This window comes from Aquarana catesbeiana, linkage group LG11, assembly GCF_042186555.1.
Source record: "Aquarana catesbeiana isolate 2022-GZ linkage group LG11, ASM4218655v1, whole genome shotgun sequence".
Taxonomy (NCBI): domain Eukaryota; kingdom Metazoa; phylum Chordata; class Amphibia; order Anura; family Ranidae; genus Aquarana; species Aquarana catesbeiana.
The window spans coordinates 264,648,995-264,676,957 of NC_133334.1; the positions used below are offsets into that span (position 1 = coordinate 264,648,995).

At 43.5% G+C, this 27,963-nt stretch overlaps 3 protein-coding genes across 3 annotated transcripts in view; 2 read left to right on the forward strand and 1 right to left on the reverse strand.

Moving 5' to 3' along the window:
* The window catches only part of CEP89 (centrosomal protein 89), a 138,731-nt gene that overhangs the window by 94,980 nt on the left and 15,788 nt on the right, over nt 1-27,963 (forward strand). The window contains exon 17 of the mRNA XM_073605785.1: nt 27,259-27,428. Coding sequence (XP_073461886.1) covers nt 27,259-27,428 — 170 coding nt within the window. The remainder of the gene's footprint in view (nt 1-27,258; nt 27,429-27,963) is intronic.
* Nucleotides 56-27,814, reverse strand: LOC141112749 (E3 ubiquitin-protein ligase RNF182-like). The gene is made up of 2 exons (XM_073605793.1): nt 27,126-27,814; nt 56-2,638 (listed from the first exon to the last, which is right to left on the reverse strand). Exon 2 carries the CDS (start codon nt 2,619-2,621, stop codon nt 1,917-1,919), a length of 705 nt encoding a protein of 234 aa, XP_073461894.1. The 5' UTR covers nt 2,622-2,638; nt 27,126-27,814; the 3' UTR covers nt 56-1,916.
* The window catches only part of SLC7A9 (solute carrier family 7 member 9), a 137,893-nt gene continuing 137,222 nt past the window's right edge, over nt 27,293-27,963 (forward strand). Inside the window, exon 1 of the mRNA XM_073605786.1 lies at nt 27,293-27,428. Within this exon, the coding sequence (XP_073461887.1) occupies nt 27,407-27,428 (22 nt within the window). The 5' untranslated portion in view covers nt 27,293-27,406. The remainder of the gene's footprint in view (nt 27,429-27,963) is intronic.

A 27,963-nucleotide genomic window follows, 5' to 3' on the forward strand; every position in this document is an offset into this window, starting at 1 on the left:
AGACTTGATCATTGCCTGATATGGTTATAACTGTATGATTGACTGTCTGTATATTTTATTACCTTTTATCTTCTCAATAAAAAAAAACTACTTGATTAAAAACAAAAAACAAAAAATGTAATGGTAAATCAATGCAAAACTTAAAAAAGTAACATAAATAAAACTGTAACCTCAGTCTGCCATTCATTGGTTCCTTTCGTAATGTGCGAGATCTCGGGAGAACTCCATCGTTCTAATTATTATACTATACTATATTGATAGAGACCGTTCCATTCCAACTTTGATGCTTATAAATAAAGTTTGTTCATTGTTTAGCGATGGAGAAATAATCAAGTCTGGAACTCTGAAAGAGAAACTGTTAAATGAAAAGCAAGGAAGCAAGCGAAAGTACAAAGAAGATTTACAAATCACTTCAATCTGATTTGCTCTCGAAAGCAGGCACATCCTTCGCATTACATTTAAAATTAAATATGTATGTAAAAATTAAATTAAGTTCTTCACCACAAAAATTGTTAAATCTTTTCAGGTGTGCCATGAAAATTTTTAGATCTTTTTGGTGCGCTGCAAGACAAAAAAACACTGCCCTATAGCAAGGTAAAAAAATAAAAATATTTTGCCTTTTTAGAATCACTCGCTTCCTTCTCCTGCCTATAACTACATGTCCCATGAGGCATTGCTCCTCACACATTCACAAGTTCTCAGTCACTTACTGACATAATAATAAAAAAAATATATATTTAGGGCTCATTCAGACAGCAGATTAGTGCCGTCTTCCTTGCAGATCCGATGGCGGATGCGTGTTCATCCATCTCGGCGTAGCGTGCAGGCAGCCCATTCAAGTGGATGCACACGCATCGCAGGCATGGACACAACCGCATGTTAAAGTTTCACATGTGGGCACAAATCCGAATGCAGAGTTTGTAAACAATCCGCAGGACAAGATGGCTTTTTTTTACTGTGTTTTAGACATTTAATTCCGGGTTCCAGCAGATTAATTACAAAATAAAGTGACATAAAATAATATTGGGGTTCCACTCTGTTTTCCTGTCAAAAGTCTTCTAATGACTACATAAATAAATCTGAGAGAGAAGTACCACCCCACAGGTTATTGGTCCAGTCATACATTTTATTTCAATGTAAGATCAAGTGTAACACTATAGGAAAGAGCCAATGCTTTTCAGGGTCCAGAACGCACTCCCTTCATCAGGTCTAGCACTGATGAAGGGGGGTGAGTTCTGGACCCCCAAACGCATTGGCTCTTTCCTATAGTCTACTACTTGATCTTACACTGGAATAAATTTATATCTGGACCAATAAGCGGTGGTGCTGCTAGGCCTGATGAAGAGGGTGAACTCTGGACCCCAAAACACATTAGATCATTATTATAGTCTTCTACTTGACCTTATGTTGAAATACATTTATATCTGGACCAATAATCTGTGGTGTGGCTAACCCTGATGAAGTGGGTGGGCTCTGGACCACAAAATGTGTTGGCTCATTCCTATAGTCTTCTACTTCATCTTACAATGGAATAAATTTACATTTGGACCAATAATGGGTGGTGTGGCTAGTGATGATGAATAGGGTGCGTTCTGGCCCCTGAAATGCATTGAATCTGTACTCTAGTCTTCTACTTGACCTTGTATTGGAATACATTTTATATCTGGATCATTAACCTGTGGTGTGACACTTCAATCTCAGATCTATTGAGTTGCATCGCAGTCCAAGGAAACTGTGGCGATCCTCTGGTGTGTAGAAGCACCAACAGAATCCAGACACCCCGTTCAAACACCACCTCAACACTACTGGATAGTAACACCGATCGGAAAATTCTAGGGTTCCAGTGGCTACCCATCCATTCCTCCCAAGTGTCTAGTTCTAATGGCCGACATAACACATTGCTGTGTCAGCATTCGTCAACTCCTGGCTGAGCAGTCGCATATGCCTTGGCACAGGCACTGGCAGAAGCCGTAGACCAGGCACACGGTCAGGCTGGAGGGTACCAGGCTGACGCAGACAATTCCAAGTGTCACTTTCTGAATCACTAGCAAATATATCCCAAGGGGTAAGGAGCCGAAGTAAAAGAAGCCCAGCAGCCAGACCAGTATCCTGGGGACATGGTTGCACAACTTGGAAAAAAGGTCGTGGTCCATTTGGCCATGGGAACTCACTGAAGCTGAGTCCACGCTGTGCTCCGCGTAGTAGTCCGAGATCGTGTTTTGACTGGGTGTCCGCGTGGAGTCTCTTTGTACCTCCATAATGGTGATCACTAGGCAGTTCGAAGATCCATGGGAAGGGCTAGAGGACGCAAGGTTTTTGGGGGTTAGGACCACCTCATTGCTGTCTGAATTGCAGATGGTCCGCTCAGCGAGCTTAGACAAGATATTGGTGTCGTCCGGGAGACCCGCCACCTCTTCTTCCTGAAGTTCGGTCTCGTTGCGGCAGAACGGGCAGCTGATGCACGGCGCCCCTCCGCCTATGAGGAGGATTTTGGATAGGCATCTGGCACAGACACGGTGAAGGCAGTTTAGGATCTTGGGTTTGCGGCTGTGAGCGTTGAACTTTTGGTAGCATATTTTACATTCCAGCTCGTCCAATGCCAGCGCCTCCTCTGCGCTCATCTTTTATCTCTGGGTAGCTAAAAAAAAAAAAAAAAAAAAGTGATCACACTGAGTCTGCTTTTTTAAATTGCACTAAAAGGGGGTATATTCATAATGCAGTGAATCTGACATTCAGCAAACATTAATGACGAAATTGGCAGCACTCAGATATGAAAAATATATTAAATAATTATAGTGTATAAAAAATTTAATTTGTTTGTGGAACTTGCGCTGGCTCTGAAGTGAGCAGTGTGGAGCGGCTGTCCGTCCGGACTGTGTGGCACTATACGATATGATGTGATTGTGCATTTGTCTTATTGATTATTTTTTTAAATAAAAATTGAAGGTATTAGGCGATAAAGCCCCTTCTGGTTTATGTGTGTGTTTATATGTTTCTGACTCATTCGGGAGGAAAGAGATGAAGTATTGCAGGTGGATACGAAATTCCCTCTACTGATCTGAAAGGATTTACCTTTAGAGAGGAAGTATTTTTAACTATTTTTTTACAATTTTATTTTTTTTATTATTTTTATTTTTTTACTATTTTTTTAGGAGCCCCATTAGGGGGCTTTAGTGAATTATCAGGGGTCTAAACCCCAGGAATCTGCACCACACAGGGTGATTAGGGTGTGCCCAGGCACACCTGACACACCCTGTGCGCACGCTTATGAACATACCCCAGTTGAGTTTTCTTTTTTCTATTCTTGACACTCTAAATTGGATGATTCTTGATACTTAACTCATATAGATAAAACTATAACGGGTTGAGAGATTCTCATTAAATATACTGTATACCTTCTATTCTGAGCCAACAAATGCAGATGGATTCTTTATTCTGCAAAAGGCTGCAGCCCTCATGAAGACATAAGGGCAGCAGGGCACTTGCGGCCTGTCACTCGCTATCTGCAAAACTGTCATAATAATGACATACCAGCTGCCGTGACGTCCCGATCTCCAGTGTGCGGTTTTACCCTTCTGAATAATGCATTGACTGCATGATGGGAAGCCAAGGGTTGTGCTGAAGTCTATAGAATGCTTACACTTCATTATTTACCATTCAGTCTGTCTGATCCATTCACGATAGACGAGGAGATAAACACAGCAACAGGCGTGTATACATCGATCTCATTTTTTTTTTTTTCTTTATTTCTAGAATGGGATTTCTTATTCCAAGGACAGCTAATAGAAAAAAATCCTGCAAGTGATAAAAGATACCTGTTTTTACAGATATTTTTAATTGGAGGTGGGCCATAATGAATTAAAACGGAGGTCCTAAAAATGCACCTACCCCTTCAGAATAAAAAATAATAATATATATATATATTCACTCATTCATGCTTGGACCTCACAGCCACTGGGGACCCCGCACAGCCACCGGGGACCCCACACAGCCACCAGAGATGTTTAATTTATTCATAAACGACCTGGATGATGGGGTAAACAGTTCAATCTCTGTATCTGCGGACGATACTAAGCTAAGCAGGGCAATAACTTCTCCGCAGGATGTGGAAACCTTGCAAAAAGATCTGAACAAATTAATGGGGTGGGCAACTACATGGCAAATGAGGTTCAATGTAGAAAAATGTAAAATATTGCATTTGGGTGGCAAAACTATGAATGCAATCTATACACTGGGGGGAGAACCTCTGGGGGAATCTATGATGGAAAAGGACCTGGGGGTCCTAGTAGATGATAGGCTCAGCAATGGCATGCAATGCCAAGCTGCTGCTAACAAAGCAAACAGAATATTGGCATGTATTAAAAAGGGGTTTAATTCCAGAGATAAAACAATAATTCTCCCGCTCTACAAGACTCTGGTCCAGCCACACCTAGAGTATGCTGTCCAGTTCTAGGCACCAGTCCTCCGGAAGGATGTACTGGAAATGGAGCGAGTACAAAGAAGGCCAACAAAGCTAATAAAGGGTCTGGAGGATATTAGTTATGAGGAAAGGTTGCAAGCACTGAACTTATTCTCTCTGGAGAAGAGGCACTTGAGAGGGGATATGATTTCAATATACAAATACCGTACTGGTGACCCCACAATAGGGATAAAACTTTTTCTCAGAAGGGAGTTTATTTGAAGAAAAGAGGTTTAACCTTAAACTATGTAGAGGGTTCTTTACTGTAAGAGCGGCAAGGATGTGGAATTCCCTTCCACAGGAGGTGGTCTCAGCAGGAGGGGGCATCGATAGTTTCAAGAGACTATTAGATAAGCACCTGAACGACCACAACATACAGGGATATATAATGTAATACTGACATATAATCACACACATAAGTTGGACTTGTGTCGTTTTTCAACCTCTCTTACTATGTAACTATGTAAAGGACCTCGCACAGCCACCAGGGACCTTGCGCAGCCACCAGGGACCCCACACAGCCACCAGGGATCCCGCGCAGCCACCAGGGACCCCACACAGCCACCAGGGATCCCGCGCAGCCACCAGGGACCCCACACAAAACACCACTGCATACAGGGGTAGCCATTTTTTGGCTCCCAGCTGTTGTTAAAGTAAAAGTCCAAGGAGGCATTCCAAGACTCTTGACAGCCACAGGCATAACTCCCAGAGTCAGAGGCATAATGGGATTTGAAGTGTCACCACAGCTGGAAGGCCAAAGTTTGCCCATCACTATGACATTTAAAAGGTACATTCACGCCAGGTGCGGTAGCTTTGCAATGGGCGGCTATTCAAGTGTAGTCCCACCGCAAGACATAGCAAAACGCCTTGCCTCATTCCTGGCTGGTTTACACTACCATGTTAAGGTGGTGTGCGCTGAAAAAAAAAGTGTAGCAAGCATCGCGTGGCAGCCAATAGAACTTACTGAAATGTCACTGTGTGACATTTCAATAAAGTTCTTAAAAAAAAATAAATAAAAAAAAGATGAACAGTGTGATGTTTATCACGATTGGCGCACTGAACTGAATGGTGGCACTATGATTTGGTTCACTCGTGGCTTAACTTAATTAATGGCACCCCTGTGCATCTGCTAAAGAGCAGCACGTTTCTGTACATCTGGAAAGTCCGCACTTTTTTAATTCCAAATGTTTAAGTTGGCTCTAACACAGTCTCTTGTTTGATGACTGCCCACAGACTGACGGGTTATGAGTTGAGGCTCCCATATGTTTTTTCCTTTTCGGGCTGGGGTTCTTCTTTAATTAGACCTGCAAAGTTCAGGCCTAAAGGAAAGTAGTGATTTCTCAGCGAGGAGAAGGGAGGAGGTACTTTTGCTTCTGTCTTCTCCGGTGCTGAATGTGGGTCGATAATGAATACAAACCTACAGCCGTTCCCCAGTGTCAGCTGAGTCCCAGCAGTGGCAGGAGGTCACGTAATACACAGTGACTGATGTGACATACACACGTTTGTGTGAGAAATCCCACATAGCCTCCTTTGGAAGTGTGTACTTCACTAGCAGTTTAATTCTATTCTGAACTGTGTGCTTACCCAACAAAAGCTTTTCACGTGTCCTTCCAGTGTCCTTTCTAGAAAACTGGGATTGCCATTTTGCAGGCCGTGCTAATATTGACAAGGTCATTGACGGTAGGGACTTTGCAGTAGTAGGGCTCATGGATGAAAAATGGATAAACATCAAGAGGTTGTTTGTAGCAGCCGGTCTGGTTGCTATAACCAACCTCCCGTTATTCATCCATTTTTCATCCATGAGCCCTAATGCTTCTGCAGCATCCCTACCATCAATTATCTTGTCAATATTAGTCATCTCATTTTTTTTTTGCAGCGTGGAAAATGAAAACTAGCGCAACACATTTTTTTTTTTTTTTTTCATTTGCTGCTTTTTTTTTTTTTTTTTTTGCAAATACCTCTGGTACTCCTCTGTATCATTGATGCAATAGCTTTATTAATATCACAGAACCGGAAGGGTTAAAGCATGTAGAGTCCATTCTTCAATGGAGTCAGCTTCTCAGCCTTCCTGCAAGAAACAGGCCCACCTATGGAGCCAGTGCTCCCGGGTGCAGAATATAAATGAAGCCTCCAAAAAAAAAGAGATACCGTATTTATTGGCGTATAACACTCACTTTTTCACCATGAAAATCGGGTGTAAATAGTGTGTGCGTGTTATACGCCAATACTTCCATTTTAGCTGGCTCGGAGGGGACAGGGAGGGGGGCGGGACGAGCGCTGTCAGATTGCATACAGTGAGAATCTCCTGTTTACTTGGCGGCCTCTGTAATAGGAAGTCCCATCTCCTGGGCCGCCATTGGACCACAGTTCTGTCTATCATAGGAGATTCTCACTGTATGTAATCTGTCGGCGCTCGTCCCGTCCCCCATCCCCTCTAGGCTGCAGATTGGCATCGATCAGGCTGCACTGATGGCAATAGTGAGGCTGCTGCATTGAAGGCAATAGTAAGGCTGCTGCATTGATGGCAATGGTGAGGCTGCTGCATTGATGGCAGTGGCGAGGCTGCTGCATTGATGGCAGTGGCGAGGCTGCTGCATTGATGGCAGTGGCGAGGCTGCTGCATTGATGGCAATGGCGAGGCTGCTGCATTGATGGAAATGGCAAGGCTGCTGCATTGATGGCAATGGCGAGGCTGCTGCATTGATGGAAATGGCAAGGCTGCTGCATTGATGGCAATGGCGAGGCTGCTGCATTAATGGCAATGGTGAGGCTGCTGCATTGATGGCAGTGGCAAGGCTGCTGCATTGATGGCAATGGTAAGGCTGCTGCATTGATGGCAATGACGAGGCTGCTGCATTGATGGCAAAGGTGAAGATTCTGCATTGATGGCAAAGGTGAAGATTCTGCATTGTTGGCAATGGTGAGGCTACTACATTGATGGCAATGGTGAGGCTGCTGCATTGATGGCAATGGTGAGGCTGCTGCATTGATGCCAGTGGCAAGGCTGTTGCATTGATGGCAGTGGCGAGGCTGCTGCATTGATGGCAGTGGCGAGGCTGCTGCATTGATGGCAATGGCGAGGCTGCTGCATTGATGGCAGTGGCGAGGCTGCTGCATTGATGGCAGTGGCGAGGCTACTGCATTGATGGCAGTGGCGAGGCTGCTGCATTGATGGCAATGGCGAGGCTGCTGCATTGATGGCAATGGCGAGGCTGCTGCATTGATGGCAATGGCGAGGCTGCTGCATTGATGGCAATGGCGAGGCTGCTGCATTGATGGCAATGGCGAGGCTGCTGCATTGATGGCAATGGCGAGGCTGCTGCATTGATGGCAATGGTGAGGTTACATTTATGTGGATTGATGAGGCTGCATTGTTGGCACTGGTGAGGCCGCAGATGGGCACTGATCAGGCTGCATTGATGACAATGGTGAGGCTGCAGATGGGCACTGACCCTTATTTTGCTTCAAAGTTCCTTATTTAAAATTTTAATTTTTTTTCCTGAAACTTCCATTTTAAAATGACTGTGCGTGTTATATGCCGATAAATACGGTAATTTGTCCAAACCCTCATGTTTATGTGGAATCAAAAGGAAGGAGAGCTGCAGTCATTTCTACTACTAGTAATCATCAATCTGCTTAGTTGTTCACCTTCAGTGTAGACCGTCAGTGGTCCACACTCTTTGGTAAGAAGATACAAAGTCATTAGCACTTCAAATAAATGCATTTCATGTATTTATGGTAAGGACAACATCACAAAGCCATAAGAAATTGGCGTTTGGTGGAGAGTCCCTTCTTATGTCGCCTAGAGGAAGGGACCTCCGTGAGGCCCCCAAAACTTTGTTTTTCTTTGACTTTGTGAAGCCCTCTTCAAAATAAAGGTGTGAAACATTTATTTGGAGTGCGGCTATGTACCTTCTTGTTTTGGCATGGCTCCATCCATAGCAATCACTTTGAGCACCCACCAATTGTTCAAAGGTCAAGTACTACAAGGAGTGCAGCTTTTATTTGGACTTTATCGAGTAAAAAAATCTCTATATCCAACCAAATTGGCGGGATCCTGGTAATTGTAAAGTCATTTGTATAGGTAGCTGTAGACCACCTTGTCTAATTGATGGCAACGGGATGTGTCCAACCATGCTCTCTTCTCCTGCATTTACTACGGGTGGGTGGCATGGGTAGGCTGGATGACGTAGATGTACATCAGCCTGGTCCGGGTTGGGGGCGCGCAGCATGCCGCTCCCATGACCGATGTGTCCAGCGGACATAGCACATTGGGTATTCCGGTACCTGCCCTTTGTGACCACATGATCACAATGTCAATAAAGCTGTTATGAATTAATTTAATTGATAATAGTTGTGTTTTCTATAGGGTGATTCTGTGCAGGTACATCTATAACATGGTACCTGGGCCAATCACACCCTGTACCATATGATTAGCTGCAGCCAATCACAGATCACTGGTAATAACAACTGTTATGAATGTAACCCATTCATGACAGTTCAAAACATTGACGTTACAATGATCATCATTTAACAGCAATTAAAGTGTAAAATAAATAAATAAATCCCTGATCACCCCCCAGAGTAGTACAATGTCACTATAGTGACAGTGAGCTACTCTTATTAGAGTATGTAAAAAATATAGAAATCACATGACGGCGTCCCTGAGCGGCCGCTCTCGCGCGGGGGCCGGATCTCTGTAAAGAGCTGCGTCCAATCACAGCCGGTCACATGTAAACACGGAGATGCCGGTAATCATCTTCACATGTAATCAGGGCACTGATCATCAGTGCCCTGATTACAATATAGTGCCAACCAGTGCCAGCAATCAGTGGCAGCAATCGATGCCCACCACTGCCCACGAGTGCCACCAATCAGTGGCCATTAGCGATGCCAGTTAGTGCTGGCTATCAGTGCTGCCCATCACTGCTGTCGATCAATGCCCATCAGTGCCGCCCATCAGTGCCTATCCGTGACACCTATCAGTACCGCCTACCAGTGCCGCCTATTAGTGCCCATCAGTGCCACCTAACAGTGCCACCTATCAATGCCACCTATCAGTGCCCATAAGTGCCACCTCATCAATGCCCACCAGTTCAGCCTATTAGTGCCCATCAGTGCCACCTCATCAGCGCACATCAGTGAAGGAGAAAAATTAGTTACAAAATTTACTGACAGAAACTAAGTAAAAAAATTTTTTTTTTTCAACATTTTTGGTCTTTTTTTTTTTTTTAGTAAAAAATAAAAACCGCAGAGGTAATTAAATTCCATCAAAAGAAAGCTCTATTTGTGTGATGAAAATGATAAAAAATGTAGTTTGGGTACAGTGTAGCACGACCGCGCAATTGTCATTCAAAGCGCGACTGAAAAATGGCCTGGGCAGGAAGGGGGTGTAAGTGCCCGGTAGGCAAGTGGTTGAAGGGCTGGGAGGCGCTGGCACCAAGGGGTTAAGCTAATTGCTGCGTGTGTGAATAGCCAGTGTTTCGACCATATTGTATGCGACCCCCCTGGGGGATTTTTTTTTTTCTTTTTTTTTTTTGCACGTTGCTGCGATGTCATTAGGTGCTACGGTACTAAGAGGCTCGTATTTTCTGAAACATTTATCCCGCTCATAATGTTCCATGTAGTACACAGTTATGCCCCGTACACACGGTCGGACATTGATCGGACATTCCGACAACAAAATCCTAGGATTTTTTCCGACGGATGTTGGCTCAAACTTGTCTTGCATACACACGGTCACACAAAGTTGTCGGAAAATCCGATCGTTCTGAACGCGGTGACGTAAAACACGTACGTCGGGACTATAAACGGGGCAGTAGCCAACAGCTTTCATCTCTTTATTTATTCTGAGTACGCGTGGCACTTTGTGCGTCGGATTTGTGTACACACGATCGGAATTTCCGACAACGGATTTTGTTGTCGGAAAATTTTATATCCTGCTCTCAAACATTGTGTGTCGGAAAATCCGTTGGAAAATGTGTGATGGAGCCTACACACGGTCGGAATTTCCGACAACAAGGTCCTATCACACATTTTCCGTCGGAAAATCCGACCGCGTGTACGGGGCATTACAGGTACACTTCTAATTGAGGTGTCAATTGTACGACGATTAAATACGACAGGTGCGCTCTTTGACTGCCGGAGGAGACCCGTCTCCTAACCAGCAGTCAAGGGCACCACTTTCCACACACAAAAAAAAAAAAAAAAAAACGTTCATTAATATTAATTTCCACTAATATTATATTTGATTGTGATTCATCCATTATTAATACGCCGGGAGATTGAAAGCGTACATTAGCTGTCTGACGAATGTTCTTCAAGAGAGACTAAATTAGCGGCATAATTTGTACTCTCACCACTGAGGTCCAATGACAGACTGCTATTAACGGCGCCGGGTATCAGTGTCGGGTAATTAAAGTTGCTATCGGCTCGGGGAACAGCTCATCCGAGGGTGTGAGAGCGAACGTCCTGCAAATAAGCCGAGGCAAATCACCGCAGTGATTCCAGGTCAGCCCGCAATTAACACTTTTTTTTTTTTTTGCCTCCCGTGCCGCCTTATCGCGTCTGAGCGCAGACCGAGGCGTTGGGTGCAAGAAAGAGTCATACCAGTGTAAAGTGGGGTTGTGTATAAAGTGAAAAAAAAATGACCCTCATTTTAATCTTGGAATAGATCTATTTTTCTTTATTTTCAGTTATATTTTAAATCTGAACTCTAATAAAAGACACAAATTAACCATTTGACCTCCAGAAGATTTACCCCTCTTTCATGACCAGACCATTTTTTAGCCGTACGGCCCTGCGCTACTTTAACTGACAATTGCGCGGTTGTGCGATACACAAATAAAATTTTATATCCTTTTTTTTTCCCCCACAAATAGAGATTTCTTTTGGTGGTATTTGATCACCTTTGCATTTTTTTTTTTTTTGCCCTGTAAACAAAAAAAATGTAAATTTTGAAAGAAAGAACAATATTTTTTACTTTCTGCTATTTGAAAGTAAAAACAATATTTTTTAATTTCTGCTATTTGAAAGAAAAAACAATATTTTTTACTTTCTGCTATTCGAAAGTAAAAACAATATTTTTTAATTTCTGCTATTTGAAAGTAAAAACAATATTTTTTACTTTCTGCTATTTGAAAGAAAAAACAATATTTTTACTTTCTGTTATAAAACATATCCAGTAAAAAAAAAATTCAATATCTAATGTCTTCATCAGTTTTAGGTCAATATGTATTCTGCTATTTTTAGTAAAAAAAAAAAAAAATCCCAATAAGCTTTTATAATATATTGGTTTGCGCAAAAGTTTTACAGCGTCTACAAACTATGGGATATTTTTATTTATTTATTTTTTTTACATTTTAATTTTTTTTTACTAGTAATGGGGGCAATCAGCGATTTGTTTTTTTGCCCTGTAAACAAAAAAAAACTGTCAATTTTGAAAGAAAAAATATTTTTTTTTTTCTGCTATAAAACATATCCAGTAAAAAAAAAAAATGAAAAAAAAAAAATCAGTTCATCAGTTTTAGGTCAATATGTATTCTGCTACATATTTTTGGTAAAAAAAAAAAAAAAAAAATCCCAATAAGCTTTTATAATTTATTGGTTTGCGCAAAAATTATAGCGTCTACAAACTATGGGATTTTTTTTTTTTTACATTTTTATTTTTTTACTAGTAATGGCGGCGATCAGCGATTTATTTTTTTGCCCCGTAAAAAAAAAAACTGTCAATTTTGAAAGAAAAAAAAATTTTACTTTCTGCTATAAAACATATCCAGTAAAAAAAAAAGAAAAAAATCTAATTTCTTCATCAGTTTTAGGTCAATATGTATTCTGCTATTTTTATTTAAAAAAAAATCCCAATAAGCTTTTATAATTTATTGGTTTGTGCAAAAGTTTTATAGTGTCTACAAACTATGGGATATTTATTTATTTTTTTTACATTTTTATTTCTTTACTAGTAATGGCAGCAATCAGCGATTTATTTTTTTTGCCCTGTAAACAAAAAAAAAACTGTCAATTTTGAAAGAAAAAAAAAATTTTTACTTTCTGCTATAAAACGTATCCAGTAAAAAAAAAAAAATGAAAAAAAAATCAAATTTCTTCATCATTTTTAGGTCAATATGTATTCTGCTACATATTTTTAGTAAAACAAAAATCCCAATAAGCTTTTAGAATTTATTGGTTTGTGCAAAAATTATAGCGTCTACAAACTATGGGATATTTTTATTTATTTATTTTAAATTTTTATTTTTTTACTAGCATTGGCGGCGATCAGCGATTTTGTTTTTTTGCCCTGTAAACAAAAAAAAAACTGTCAATTTTGAAAGAAAAATTTTTTTTTTACTTTTTTTTACTCCAGTAAAAAAAAAAAAAAATGGAAAAAAAATCTAATTTCTTCATCGGTTTTAGGTCAATATGTATTCTGCTACATATTTTTGGTAAAACAAAAATCCCAATAAGCGTTTATAATTTATTGGTTTGCGCAAAAATTATAGCGTCTACAAACTATGGAATTTTTAAATTTATTTTTTCTTTTTAAGTTTTTTTATTCTTTTACTAGTAATGGCGGCGATCAGCGATTTTATAGTGGGACTGCGATATTGCGTCGGACACTAACCGACACTTTTGACACTTTTTGGGGACCAGTGACACTTAGGCCTCAAGCACACAGTGGACGTTAAAATAACGTTATAAAAACGTCAGTAGCTTTGCAGTGAGTCTTTCACCGTTCTACAACTTTTTTCAACGTTTTTGCAATAGCGGTTTTTTAGCATATAGTAGCGTTTCTTAGCGTTTTCCCGCGTTAGCATTTTAGCGAGTTTTTATTTATTTTTTTATTTATTTTTTTAAGAAAAAAAATTTTTTTTTTTTTTAATGGATCAAAACATTAAAAAACGCTGGTAAATTTAATTTCATTTAATTTTTTTTTTTTTCTGTCGCTGCTGGTATATCTGTTATATTTGTTGTGTGAGGTTGGTTTTGATTTGATTTATATGCTTATTCTAAAATGGGTTTATTTGAGATTTTCCTTTTTTGTTTTTTTTTTCTCTTCCTTTCTTTGATATTTGTTGATGTATGGTCATAAATGGAAAAATCCTTTGAATAAAGAATTATACTTTTAAAAAAAAAAAAACCTGCTGGTGAGCGACGTTTTTGAGCGTTTATCGACGTTTATCAGCGTTAGAGCGTTATCACAGCTGAAAAACGTCTCTCAGAACCCACTAATTTGGGTTTTTTTTTTTTTTACTGCTCAAAAAACGCCACTGCCCAAAACTGCTGATAACAGCCTATGTGTGCATGGACACATAGGATAACATGATGGACAGTTTAACCGCTTGCCGACCGCCTCACGACGATATACGTCGGCAGAAGGGCACATACAGGCAGAATCACGTACCTGTACGTTCCCTTTTAAGAGGTGGCCAGCGGGCGCGCGCGTGCCCGCAGCAAGCTCCGTGAGTCGGGCCTATTCAATTCATAATGACCCCATGTTTTGGGCTTTACATATACCATACTCTAACATTATAAACACCCGTCCTGAGTGCATGTAGACAAGAAGTGGATGTAGAGAGGTTGCAGGAGATTAGCAGCATCAAGGCTATATTTTCTTTCTTTCTTAATTTTTTTTATTTTCTCTGCCTTTGAAATGTTACCTCTGTATTTAATAATCATGGCAGCAGAGCAATCCAAATGAGATCTGCAGTGAGACAGAGATCTCCCCGCCGGTTGTAGTGACGGGAGCTGGCGTCCGTGCACCTTTGAGAGGTGTGAACACATTATCAAAGAGAAGAAAGGGCGCCACTTACCAACCCAGTGCATTACTATGTAGATGAAAGTGGCCTCAGCCAGCATCGCCCCAACCACGTCCCCCTGACATGTTTCGCCCCGCTCACCCAGGGTTTGGTCACCTCTGTGACCAAGACTCGGTGAGCTGGGCGAAACACGTCGGGGGGGGGGGGACGTATTAAGATAAAAGGGTCGAGCTACTATATGAAATAGACATTAATTATTCATTCATGTCTATTTCATATAGCAGCGCGACCCTTTTATGTTAATAAGTGAAAAGCATATACAGTGGTACCTTGGATTACGAGCATAATTCATTCCAGAAGAATGCTTGTAATCCAAAGCACTCGTATATCAAAGCGAGTTTCCCCATAGGAAATAATGGAAACTCAGATAATCCGTTCCAGTGGCACTGCTAGTGTATGCAGTACCGGATGTGGCCAGAGGGGGGGTGGGGGGCGTCAGAGACACTCAGAGCCACTCGGAGAGGCTCGGAGACACTCAGGAACGGAGTGTTTCCGAGTGGCTCCGAGTGTCACCGGCGCCCCCGCATCTCTGGCCAAATGCTTTACTGCACACCCCAGAGGCTTGAATCCTGCTCGTCTTGCGAGACAACACTCGCAAATCGAGTCAGGATTTATAATAAATAATAGCTAGTATTGCAAAACGCTCATAAACCGCGTTACTCGCAATCTGGGGTATTACTTTACACTGTCACCAATTGAGGGGTAAAGCCAATTCCAAAACCACAAGAGTCTACGTGAAAAACCAAAACATTTTGGAAAACAGGAGACCCAAACCTCTTCTTAAAGTGTTATGCCCTGTACACACGGTCGGACATTGATCGGACATTTCGACAACAAAATCCATGGATTTTTTCCGACAGATGTTGGCTCAAACTTGTCTTGCATACACACAGTCGCACAAGGTTGTCGGAAAATCCAAACGTTTTGAACGCAGTGATGTAAAACGCGTAAGTCGGGTCTGTAAACGGGCGATAACCAATAGCTTTCGTCTCTTATTCTGAGCATGCGTGGCACTTTGTGCGTCGGATTTGTCTACACGCGATCGGAATTTAAAGGATCGGATTTTGTTGTCGGAAAATATTATAGCCTGCTCTCAAACTTTGTGTGTCGGAAATTTCGATGGAAAAAGTCCGATGGAGCCCACACACGATTGGAATTTCCGACAACACAATCCGATCACACTTTCTCCGTCGGACAATCCGGCCGTGTCTACAGGGCATTACTAAACCCACAACAGTAAAATCGGTCTGCATACACAGTAAGGAATGCTTGTTAGGCATCATTCTCACGAGGCGGATCCACTACCATGGAGTCCGCCTCTGTCCGCCAGCTCAGCGGGAGATCTCTCCGTTGATCTCCGCTGAGCCGGCGGATGACAGGTTCCTCTCTGCTCACTGAGCGGGGAGGGGCTTGTCGTGCGCCGCTAGTTAATATGGAGAGAACGGACAGCATGTCCATTTTCATCAGATCTCACCCGATCCGCCAGGGATGGATGCGAACGTAGGGGCATCTATCTGCTTTTAGCAGATCGGCCCGGGTCAGATGTCAGCGGACATGTCACCGCTGACATCCGTCGCTCCATGGACATGGAGCGCCCGTTCAGGTCCGTCGTCAAAACTGACAGGCGGACCTGAACGGTCCGACAGTGTGAAAAGGGCCTTATACTCACTGTGGAACCTAAGGGGTTAATCCTCTGCATTGTTTAAAAAGGCTGTTTCATCTTGTATGCACAGATCCTCCTCTTATCCCGCCTGTTCTAGAGTCAGTGGAAGGACAGAGCCTTTGGAGTCAGGCTGCACATGCTCAGTTTGGTGTGTATTACTGAAGAGTTTTTTTTCTTTTTCTTGGGAGAGTGCATGTGATCAGCACAGGGCCAATCAGCACTGTCCAGACAGAGGGTCAGGAGTCCTGGATCCCGATAGGACAGCTCAGTGCAGTATGAAAACTCCTCCTACAAGCTTTAACCAGTGCTCAGCCGGACACTGATAGAAGTCACAAGACTGCTATATACTGCTGATGAGAAAATGTATTTAGCAGTTTATATTTACTAAAATATTTGCATTTCCATGTTCTGTGTACTGTGGGAGACCAGATATAGTGAATGCAGAGTCCTGGGTTTAGTAACACTTTAAAGGGGTTGTAAAGGTTCAGGGTTTTACAAAAAATACAAACATGTCATAATTACCTCCGCTGTGCAGTTGGTTATGTACAGAGTGGCCCCGGTTCTCCTCTTCTGGGGTCCCTTAGCGGCGCTCGTGGCTCCTCCTCTTCTCGAGTGTCCCGTCAGAGAAGCGCTCTCCTTTGGGACACCCGTGCAGGCGCGCTCCCATGTCCTCCTGCTGCGTCTGTTGACACAGACAGCAGGACTCAGCTCCGCCCCCCGCCACCCGCATCATTCGATTTGATTGACAGCAGCGGGAGCCAATGGCTGCACTGCTATCAATCTATCCAATCAGGACACGGGACACCGGCCGGAGCTGGTGTGCTTGCTTTCATCGTGGGAAACGCAGGGCTCAGGTAAGTATAACAGGGGCTCTCGGGGGGGGGGGGCTGGTGAGTGACAGAAGGTTTTTCACATTAATGCATAGAAGGTGAAAAACCTTGAGGGTTTACAACCACTTACGTAATGAGCATCCACCACCAAATTGTTAACCGTAACACCACCACCACTTTTGGAAGGAATGCAGGCTGTATATATCACCCTCTAATTAAAGAAAGGACAAATGAGCTTGTGACCGAACCACCCAGCCAGGATCATCCCAGAACGGTTCCAAAGGTTCTCCACAGAGGTAGATGGTTAAGCAAAAATGATCATCCCAGCATCATCCCAAATGGCTCATCACCAGGACATAGAAGGAAAACGCTCCAAATAGTGTAAAACCTTCCCTGCAAAGTTATTAAAGTTTAAAAACACACTTATATTGATAAATCCAATATAGCGCTGTACAGCGAAATCCTCTCCAGCCAAACTAGACATCAGCATGTTGCTCCGCCCTATGCGTTTTGTCACATGTGACGTCTGGGGCATGGCTGGAGCGACGCTGGCTGAGGCCACATTCATCTACATACTAATGCCGTGGGTTGGTGAGCAGTGCCCTTTCTTCTCTTTGATAATGGCAGCAGAGACATTGCATTGAAATACAATTCCACAGTAGGGGGGGGGGTCTCTTGTTCTGTATATGCAATAGACAGCAAGCATCTATAACAAGAAGGTTAGCTCAAAAATGACTTTAAGATAAACATGATACTTCAGTTCAAAATATATATTCACTGCAAATACACTAGACATTTACTTTGAGAGGTTTTTGTTTAGAGAAAGTCTGTTTTTCCCATTTCAAGCTTTGCTTGTGACCATTTGGCCCTATTAGGACCCCTGTGGAAGGCAGTAATGGGGCCCCCCCCAGCCATTCTATAACTTGTTCAAATGTATCCCTTTGAGCAGATGCCATTTGATTCTTCCCTCTTTAATACTAAAGAGTGCAGGCCATTGCCATTCCGTTTAATTCGGAACACCGCACTTAAATACTTTGACCTTTCATGGCCTCCGGTCCCCAGACACTGAGCTTTCTGAGACATAAATACAGGGCCAGAGGTTACGCTCTTTAATAATTGATGTTTGTGGATTATGAAGGTAGTTTTCATTGAGCTTTCTGTGCTAGAATACATACTATAACAGCGTAAATGTACTCTTTAGTTTACTAATTTATCTAGTATTGACTGTTCTACAGCAGTTTCCACCAGGCCCTGCCCCAAAGAACTTGATAAACTAATTGATTTGTACCCTCTCCCCCCCATATCAGTGGTCCTCAAGGAGCTTATAATCAAAGGTCCTTAGCTTACATGCATACACATATACTAGGGACAATTTAGACAGGAGACAATTAAAGCGGTAGTAAACCCCACTTTTTTTTTAAACCCTGCAAGACAATGGCATAATGTGCTAGCATGCATCGCATACTAGCACATTATGAAATACTTACCTTAGAATGAAGACCTCCAGCGGCACGCTGTCACCACTGACAGGGCTTCAATCTTCACCCAGTCTTCCTTCCGGGTTCCGGCCGTCTGCTTGGCCGAGCCGCGATGACGGGAGTCTAGGCCGCGGCAAGGAGCTCCAAAGGGACAGCACGGGTATGCCGTCCCTTCAGAGTGCATGCGCCGGTGACGCCACCGGCTGCATCCAGTGTGAATACTTAATAAACAGTGCAAGTTTAGGAGATATTCACTGAGCCTACAGGTAAGTCTTATTATAGGCTTACCTGTAGGTACAAGTAAAAAAGACTTTACTACCACTTTAACTTACCAGCATGTCTTTGGAGTGTTGAAAGAAACCTAAGTACCTAAAGAAAACCCTTCATGCAGATGGTGCCCTGTCTGGGGTTCCAGCCAAGAAACCTATTGTTGTAAGGCAGATGTGCTAATTACTAATGCCGGCCATTAAAGTTTTGAATCGAACCATGTATGGGCAGGCTGAATGTCCCAAGCTGATCGTTCAAGTGGGGTACAGCCAGCCTGGTGGATTTACTTGCAATTATCGCTGTGGCTACTATAGCCCCTAGCAATAATCACTCTCTTCTCCCGGCGGGGACGGCTTCCCCCACCCCCTTACCGGGAGAATACAATGTCTCGGCAGGAAAGATTCCCCTGTCAGCACTGCCTGTGTTGATGGGGGAATCGTGCAAATTTCTTTCTTGCAATCGTGGTTGCAGGAAAGGAATTTGCACCATCTATGGCCAGTCTAAGCCACTGCGCTGCCCATTTTATACGTGCATTACCTTAACCACTTGCCGCCCGCCATATAGCAAAATGACAGCAGCAAAGTGGTTATCCTGATCGGACGTCATATGACATGATCAGGATAACAGAGCCGGCGCGCGCAGCGATCGGAGGTGCTGTGTGTCAGTCTGACACACCGCAACTCCGATCGTGGTATGAAACCTCTGACAGAGGCTTCTTACCACGTGATCAGCTGTGACCAATCACACCAATAAGTACCAGTAAACGGCTTTCTTCTGTTCACGCTGACAGGGAGAGCCAATCAGCGGCTCTCCCTGTCAGAGGGAGGGTTCTGTGCTGATAATCAGCACATTGATTACCAGCACAGCCCCCATCAAAAGGTGCCCATCAGCTGACAATCAGTGCCCAACACCTGCCAGCCTGTCCCCCTCTATAAACGCCTGTCAGTGCCCACAACAGTGCCAATTAGTGCCACTCAGTATTGCCAGTAAGTAGCTCCTCATCAGTGCTGCCTATCCAGTGCCACCTATCAGTGCCGCCTATCAGTGCTGCCTATCAGTGCTGCCTATCAGTGCCCATCAGGCTTTTTTTTTTCCAAAACTGTTGGTTCTTTTTTTTTCGTTTATAGCGAAAAAAATTAAAAACCGCAGAGGTGATCAAATAGCACCAAAAGAAAGCTCTATTTGTGGGAAGAAAATGATAAAAATGTAGTTTGGGTACAGTGTTGTATGACCGCGTAATTGTCATTCAAAGTGCGACAGCGCTTAAAGCTAAAAATTGTCTAGGGCAGGAAGGGGGGAAAGTGCCCGGTATTGAAGTGGTTAACAAGCAGTAAACAAACTTGAGTCCAAGCCCTCTCTGATGTCTGTAGCTGTAGGTGCCATAACACGATTAATCCTCAAAGTTTAAGGCCCCTTTCACACGATCGGACCGTTCAGGTCCATCTGTCAGTTTTGACAGCGGACCTGAACGGGCGCTCCATGTTAGTCTATGGAGCGTCGGATGTCAGCGGAGGCATGTCCGCTGACATCCGACCCGGTCCGATCCGCTAAAAGCAGACGGGAGGCTCTACGTCCAGGTCCGTCGCTATCGGATCGGGAGAGATCTGATGAAAACGGACATGCTGTCCGTTCTCATCCGATCCCTCCATAGGCGGCAGCGGCGCCTGACAAGCCCCTCCCCGCTCAGTGAGCAGAGAGGGACCTGTCATCCGCCGGCTCAGCGGAGATCGACGGACAGATCTCCCACTGAGCCGGCGGACCGAGGCTGGCTCCGTAGAAACGGAGTCCGCCTCGTGTGAAAGGGGGCTAAAATAGAAGCAGTGAAGTCCTTCAAGTAGGGTCTTTTTTGCTCTCTCCTCTCTTTCTTTGCACAATTGTTCTGTGTTTACAGAGATTAGGAGGTTGACGGGCTGGGAGGGGGTTGTAGAATGAGCTAAGCCCCTGCTAGTGGTATCTTATGCTCCCCTGCTAGTGGTATCTTATGCTTGCTTTTTTTTTTTTTCTCTGATGTCTTCTGGCCCATCATGTGATACACAGGCACCTCCTTCTTTCAATCTTCTCCTCTTAGTGGGTGGCTCTGGATGATGCAGAGAGTGGTGCTGATGTGATAACATCAGTGCCACTCTCTGTATCGGTACATCGTGATTGCAGGGCGAAATGGTGACAGCCCTCAGGGTTGGGACCAAGACATCCTGCACTCACAGTCCTTCCTCAGTCTTCTAAGTGATGCTGGACATCCTTGAACCTAAAGGACTGAGGACATCTTGTGATGAAGAAGAGGTACTGCAGAATAAAGGTGAGTATTTTAGCCAGGGCTTTTAAGAAGAGAAAAAAATCAGCCCAGGCTTGTGCTTTTAAATACAGTAAAACCTTGGTTTGAGAGTAACTTGGTTTGAGAGCGTTTTGCGAGACAAACAACATTTTTTAATAAATGTTGACTTGATATACAAGCGTCGTCTTGATATACAAGTATGTCACGACTGAGTATAAAAGAGAAGAGAGGCGCCTCTAAGTGTAGCTATATGGTTACATTTAATGAAGGTACAACCTTTTTAATTGAGCAACTCACATGGTTGATGATTAAAAGAGGCACATCTAAGTATGCAGGCATCCGGGGTAAAGCTGTCCATATAGACCGTCCTCCGCACCACCACCAACGTCATCACTTCCACGCTGCGTTCCACAAGTGCTTTAAGCCTTTCAGATCGCTCTACTGCAGGGTAGTCTTCCCGGTCACGATTGCAGACTGACAGCGGTGAGAGCCGGTGGTGCGGAGGACGGTCTATGTGGACATCTTTACCCCGGATGCCTGCATACTTAGATGTGCCTCTTTTAATCATCAACCATGTGAGTTGCTAAATGTTGTACCTTCATTCAATGTAACCATATTGCTACACTTAGAGGCGCCTCTCTTCTCTTTTATACTCTGGAGCTCCTGCTGGATTTTGCTTCTAATCCCCTTGTGGAGGCTTCCATTTGTAGATGGACATTTTATGGTTACACAACCTGATCACATTGCTATAATCTTTTTATATATATAGTTATATTATATATAGTTTTCCTAGCCATCTACATCCAGGTATTCCTTAACAGGTGTATTTTATCTGCAGTTGCCCTGCTGACACTTATTTGACCTCCTTTTAGGCGTCATCGAGCAGACTTTAAATTCCTATTGACTTATAGGATAAAAGCAGCCCGTGTACACAATCCCCAACAAGATATCTTTGCCTCGCTGGGCATGCTGTGGCTGGAAGTGGCGCTGAAAGGGCCAGTTTGCCCACCTTGTATCTAGACACCTAAAATCCAACAACTAGAAGAATGGAGTAGTCCAGATCATGATGTGTAAGCGTCTCTGTGGCGCCTATGTGGGCTATGTTGGCTGTGCAAAAAAACCTGGTCCTTGCCACAGGACAGCACCATAGGGCCAGTCAAGGTGAAAGTTGATTTAAAGGAAACTGTCACTTTGCCCATTCAGGTGTACATACGTGGTGGATCATGGGGGGGAAGATTTTAAATGTGTCTTTCTAACCTACCATTATGTTTTTGGATTGTGTGGGTTGCTGCAACAAAGCCATGCAAAAATACTGAGATAGCCTTTTAAATTTTACACCAGTGGTGTTCTTGGTGGGACTTCAGGCCTGGCTTCTGCCCTACCAGAGTTGACTTTTAAGGAAACTCAAAATATAATAACTGCAATATGTCCAAAGTGTAGAATGAGTTCACCTTCCACAAAACCGACTACATTTTTATACTTTTTTTTTATTTGTTCCCTTTTGGTCTGATAAATATATCAGTACAATATAGCTGGACGTGCTCATTCCTCCATGTCTGATAGAGTGTTGTCTGATGCCCGACTCACCATTACTTGGCTAATAAGTGACTGGATGTCATCCGTTTATGTGAAAAATGTTTTATTGATCTCTGTATGTACAGCTCTAAATATGATACGTGTACTGACCTGTATTTTCATTGTGCTCATGTTGAGTACCCTGGTCATTGTACCAACATGTCTTTCTTTTTGTACATTTTGTCAATAAAAAGAGTTTAAAAAACATATATATAGATATATCTATATCTCTATATCTATAGAGATATAGAGATATAGATATAGATATATCTATATATATATAGATAGAGATATATCGATATATAGATATATCTCTATCTATATAGATATATCTATAGATAGATATATATATATATATATATATCAGTAAAAGTAGTTTGTCCCAAGACCATACCTGGAGATCCTTCCAGAAATTCAGTGAGGGCCTAACGTCTGTGCTTTCTGCCTCTGCTGCAGTGAATTCCCAAGCAATGTTATCAGCCCTATTCAGGTTTCATCTGTGAACACCTTCCTCCTCATAACCTCCATAAACTCCATACCATAGGGGGGGGGGCCTCTATAATCCAAATCATGAGTGACCTTGGTGACAACACTGCTCCTCCATAGATGCAGTATTGTTGGTGTTGTCACCCTAGAACAGGAAGTGTGTTCCTGGTTGGATCACCAGGTCAAAAAGAAAAAGAGCAAACCTAATGGCATTAACTACATTTGAGGATCATTCAGTTGCAATATATTATATTTTTGTGCTAGATACACTTTAAGCTGTTCACTACCCCTTTAAAAAAAAAAAAAAAACAGTAAACAACATTCCAGTTCTCTATTAGAGTGTTTTTGGCCCTTAAACATGGGTGGATCGTTTTCGCCGTTGATGAGCTCTCTTCAACTCTAAATTGCTTAATACATCATAGAAAACCTTTTAGTAATGTTCAATTCAATTAGTGAGGCCAAGGGGTGCAGCTCATCGCATGAGGCGATGCAACGTTGCCTTAGAAACCAAGTTTTTTTTTTTTTTTGTTTTTTGTTTTTATCAATGAGAAGGATGCTCGGTCCAGGACCATCTCCCACAGACTGTAACACTTTCACGGATAGGGGGGGGGGTCACCATCTTGCCTTGCCATATGCCACCAATCCCCCGTGGCATCAGACAGGTTAAGCAGTCATGACTATTGCTGGTTGGGCTCCTGAGAAAGTCCTGGCTCTCTTCTGGATTGCAGCCCGCTATATTTACCGTCTTCCTATTATCTCCGCCACGGGTAAACCTTGAACGATGCGGTGGTTAATAAAAGCTAGCTGTGGATTTTACATCTACTCCAGCCAACTTAAAAGCAGATAGGTGCAGGGTTTTTTGATGGGTTGAATTATTCAGGAGCCTGCTCTTCATTCTTCCTTTATTCTTTTCTTTTTTTATATGGATTAGACAATTCATTATGTCTCATAATTAATGTACACATTCACATCATTATTCCTTAAGCAACCGTTTTAGCTTTATGACCTTGAGCCAAAAGCTTGACATTGATTATAGAGCTATTGCTATTCCTGGTCTGCCAGCAGTCTGCAGAGGTTCTACAACTGCTAACATGCATGATTGCAGGCATTAGGCTATAATCTGGCAGGGGAAGCAAAGGGGCTTTGATTGGGTCCCCTGTGCTTCCAAATGACCACAGTTTTTACAGGTCGCTCCTTAATATGTTAATTTGACAAGGAAAAAACTGCACCTTAGCCGTGGGTCCCTTCAAAGACACCCATACTTTGCCGCAGAAGCACTCTTCCCATGGGTCACGCCATTGCTTTCAAAAGCCAAAGTGGTCCTTGAGGACCCCTATATGATGTAAAAGGCATCTAAGAACAAGTGACACAAGCATGCAGTTGCTGCTCAGTTTGATTAGTTATTTTGTGCTACACCCCCATGCACATTGTACCAGCAGATACCATTCCTGGTGGTCAACTTGTGTGATTAGGGAAAATGTTTAGTTTACTCCTCATCCTGGACCTGGGCCCCCTGGACACCAGCAGGGCCCTAGGTTTTGTGGCTGATACGGCTCTGACTGTTGCAGTTGCATGCAGAATTTTTTTTTTGGGGTGCAGACTGTGGCGGTTTAGATTGGGGCCCAGGTGGCTGCCTCAATCACTAATATGGTAATCCTCAAATCGGTGAAGCCCCTTGGACACCTTTAGGGCTCTAGGTCCTGTTAGAGATGCGGCTCTGACTGGGGCAGTTGCATGCGGATATTATTTTTTTTTGGTACAGACTGTGGCGGTCAGGCACAGGCCCTACAGGAGTGGGCCTGGGTGGCTGCTTGAATCGCTGATACGGTAACCCCCCATTGGTCAAGCCCCCTGGACACCTGCAGGGCCCAAAGTCCTGTGAGAGATACAGCTCTGACTGGTGCAGTTGCATGCAGAATATTATTTTATTTTTTGGTGCAGACACAGGCTCTACAGAACTGGGCCCGGGTGTCTGCCTGAATCGCTGATGTGGTAATCCTCTAGTCAAGCCCACTGTACAGCTGCAGGGCCCTAGGTCTTCTGGGTGATCTAGCTCTGGCTGGCACAGGATATTATTTTGTGGCAGCCATGGGTCCCCACAGGAGGTCTGGGCCCTGGGCAGCCACCTGAGTTTGCCCATATGGTAATCCGCCACTGGGGGCAGGGCCAACTGGTCATCAGGCAGCAGGGTGCCCATTGATGCCCCCTTCCCCCTATCAAATGTGATTAAGAAGTGAGACTCTAATGTATGTATAGTCTTCCTGTATCTTTTAGGTCTTTATTTTGCCTACAGTAAAATTAATAACTTGTATAGCAACCCATAAATTGGGAGCTGTAGGGGTAACATTACACACCATGTAATGTTATCGGGGGCATTAATGCTCTATAATTAACTAATTGATTAGTTATAATGCCAGTTGTAAGCCAGTTTCAACACTGCATTTCAGGCTTTGGCCTCATTATGTCATATATCTTTTTAAAAAAAAAAAAAGAAATAAAAAAGGAATATTTAAAGAATGAATGTTTACCGGGGGTCTGTATTTTGGCGCACAGGTTGCCAGTCTACCACCATGGCTCAATTATGGTAAAGGTGCGGTTAAATGGCCCTAACATGGCAGGAGGTTTGCTTTAGACCACACAGTAGGACCCCATACACACTATTAGATTTTCTGCAGATTTTTGTCTTCAGATTTACCAAAACCATGTAGTGCAAGGGTCTGCCTGATTGCATACAAATTGAAACTCTTATGCCCTGTACACACGACCGGTTTTGCCGTCGGAATAAACTCCGAAGGTTTCTCTGACGGAACTCCGACGGAATTCCACTCGAGCGGTCTTGCCTACACACGGTCACACCAAAGTCCGACCGTCCAGAACGCGGTGACGAACAACACGTACGACGGGACTAGAAAAAGGAAGTGCAATAGCGAGTAGCCAATATCTTCCGTCTCGTACTTGCTTCAGAGCATGCGTCGTTTTTGGTCCGTCGGAACATCATACAGACGAGCGGTTTTCCCGATAGGAATTGGTTCCGTCGGAAATATTTAGAACATGTTCTATTTCTAGGTCCGTCAGAATTTTCGAAAAGAAAGAGTCAGATGAGGCCTACACACGATCGGAATAGACGATGAAAAGCTTCCGTCGGACATTTTCTGTCGGACATTCCGTTCGTGTGTACGCGGCATTAAGGTTTGACCTCTTATTACATGGTTTTGGTAAATCTGAAGACAAAAATCTGCAGAAAATCTAATAGCGTGTATGGGGCTTTACTTGTTAACTCTGCAGTGATTTTGCTTATAGGTGGTTGCACTATATCTGCAATGGCAGGCTGTTACTACTGATCACATTGGGTCTATTTTTATGTTTGCACTACAGACGCACACAGACCTGCTTAGGTGCATCCTTTATAAACCTGTATGCATTAGTCAGCTCCTATCTGAGCAATAGAGTTGGCCCTTTTCGTGCGCCTTTGGTGCGTTCATCAATAAAAAAATAAAAAAACTTGTCATAGTAAACCAGCCACCTCAAGATCTGATCGGCCTGTATTTGCCCAATTCACTGGTAGTCTCCTGTATCAATAATCACTGGGCTGGAATACATAACCTGGACATATAATAAGGATATCAATCATTTCTATTACAACTTGGAGCCTATACAGGCAAATCTATTGCATGTGCATCAGACTGCCAGGTCTTCTAATTTCATAAGCCTGCAGAGGCATTACAGCTGACAGGCTGTAGATAGGGGGTCTATAGCTCTCAAGAACTACAAGTCACATCATTCCCTACCAGATATAAGTGATTGCTGTAAAACAGGCTCAGCAACCCTGTGCTTGCGATCTCATGAGGAGCTGCAAGTCCCAGCATCTTTATCCAGCACGGGACTACAAGTCATAGCATATTAGGGTGATTGACAAAGACTGCTGTGAAATAAAAATTGATGATATTCAGCTGTTAAAGCACTACTAGTCCCAGCATACATAAACAGTTATTGCAGCTTTCCATACATGCATGGCTAGCCAGGAACATTTGCTGTCAGCTGCAACTTCCCTTTTTTATTGGGGGGAACTACAAGTCCCAAAAAGCAACAGTAGCCTTAGAACTGCAACCTGTAGCCATCTAATAATTAAATAACTACAAACTCCAGCATGCCCTAACAGGACATACTGAGGATTTCACTCCCTCCACAGCTGCAGGGCACTCCTGCAATAGGGGAAGAAAGGGGGGGGGGGGGACGGATGCTGAATTAGGGGGTTGTAAAAAAAGATTTGATAGACATACCTGACTTTTAAGGTGTCAGCGAGACATGCTCAAGCAGCAGCTGACAGGTAGATTTGAGCGAACATCTGTGCGTTTCTGCAGTCATCCTGAGATCTGTCAGGCGTTTAACCATGTCACTCTTCCCTGCTTACAGGTGTACAAGAATAAAGCAGCCAGTACAGTGCGAGGAATCACTCACACACTGAAGGAACAGGAGGAAGATTTTGCCGGGAAGGCGGCCCGCTACCAGCGGGAGATGAAGCACCTCCACTGGCTCCTACAAGACAGGCAGGAAGCGTTCGATGAAGTCTTGCAGCAGAAGAGGTAAGTCAAAGGCAAGACACAGCTAAGCAATTAGATGCTCTCGAAGGGAGAGAGGGGGGGGGAGGATGCAGATGCACTGCTGGGGGCACCGTCCCTTTCATCCCAGTCCCATCTGCCGGTGGGGTGGGGGGAGGTGGGGGCTTTACAAGCTTTGCCCCTATTCACACTGAAAATGGAGGTCTCCTTCTCCCCCCCCCCTGCCAGCTGCTTGAAGATGATCATCAACTACTGACTGCAGAGCCTGTGTCTTCCCATTCCCTGATTGTGCGGTCCTTTTCTTGTGATGATAATGCTCTATACACCCCACTGAACGGAGGCTGTGTGTACATCTTACTTTGTCAATATCACTTATAAAGCCACAGAAGGGGAAGTGACTTCATTTGGTCTCGGGAGCAGATAATTGGCTCATTGATGGTAAGGCTGATGTGTAGAGGTGGGAACGGAGAGAAGGATCCTCCTGCCAGTAGAATTAAGGACAGGCTTTCTTGTCATTAGATATCAGCGGAAAGGTGCGTCTGGTAAAAGTTACACGGCG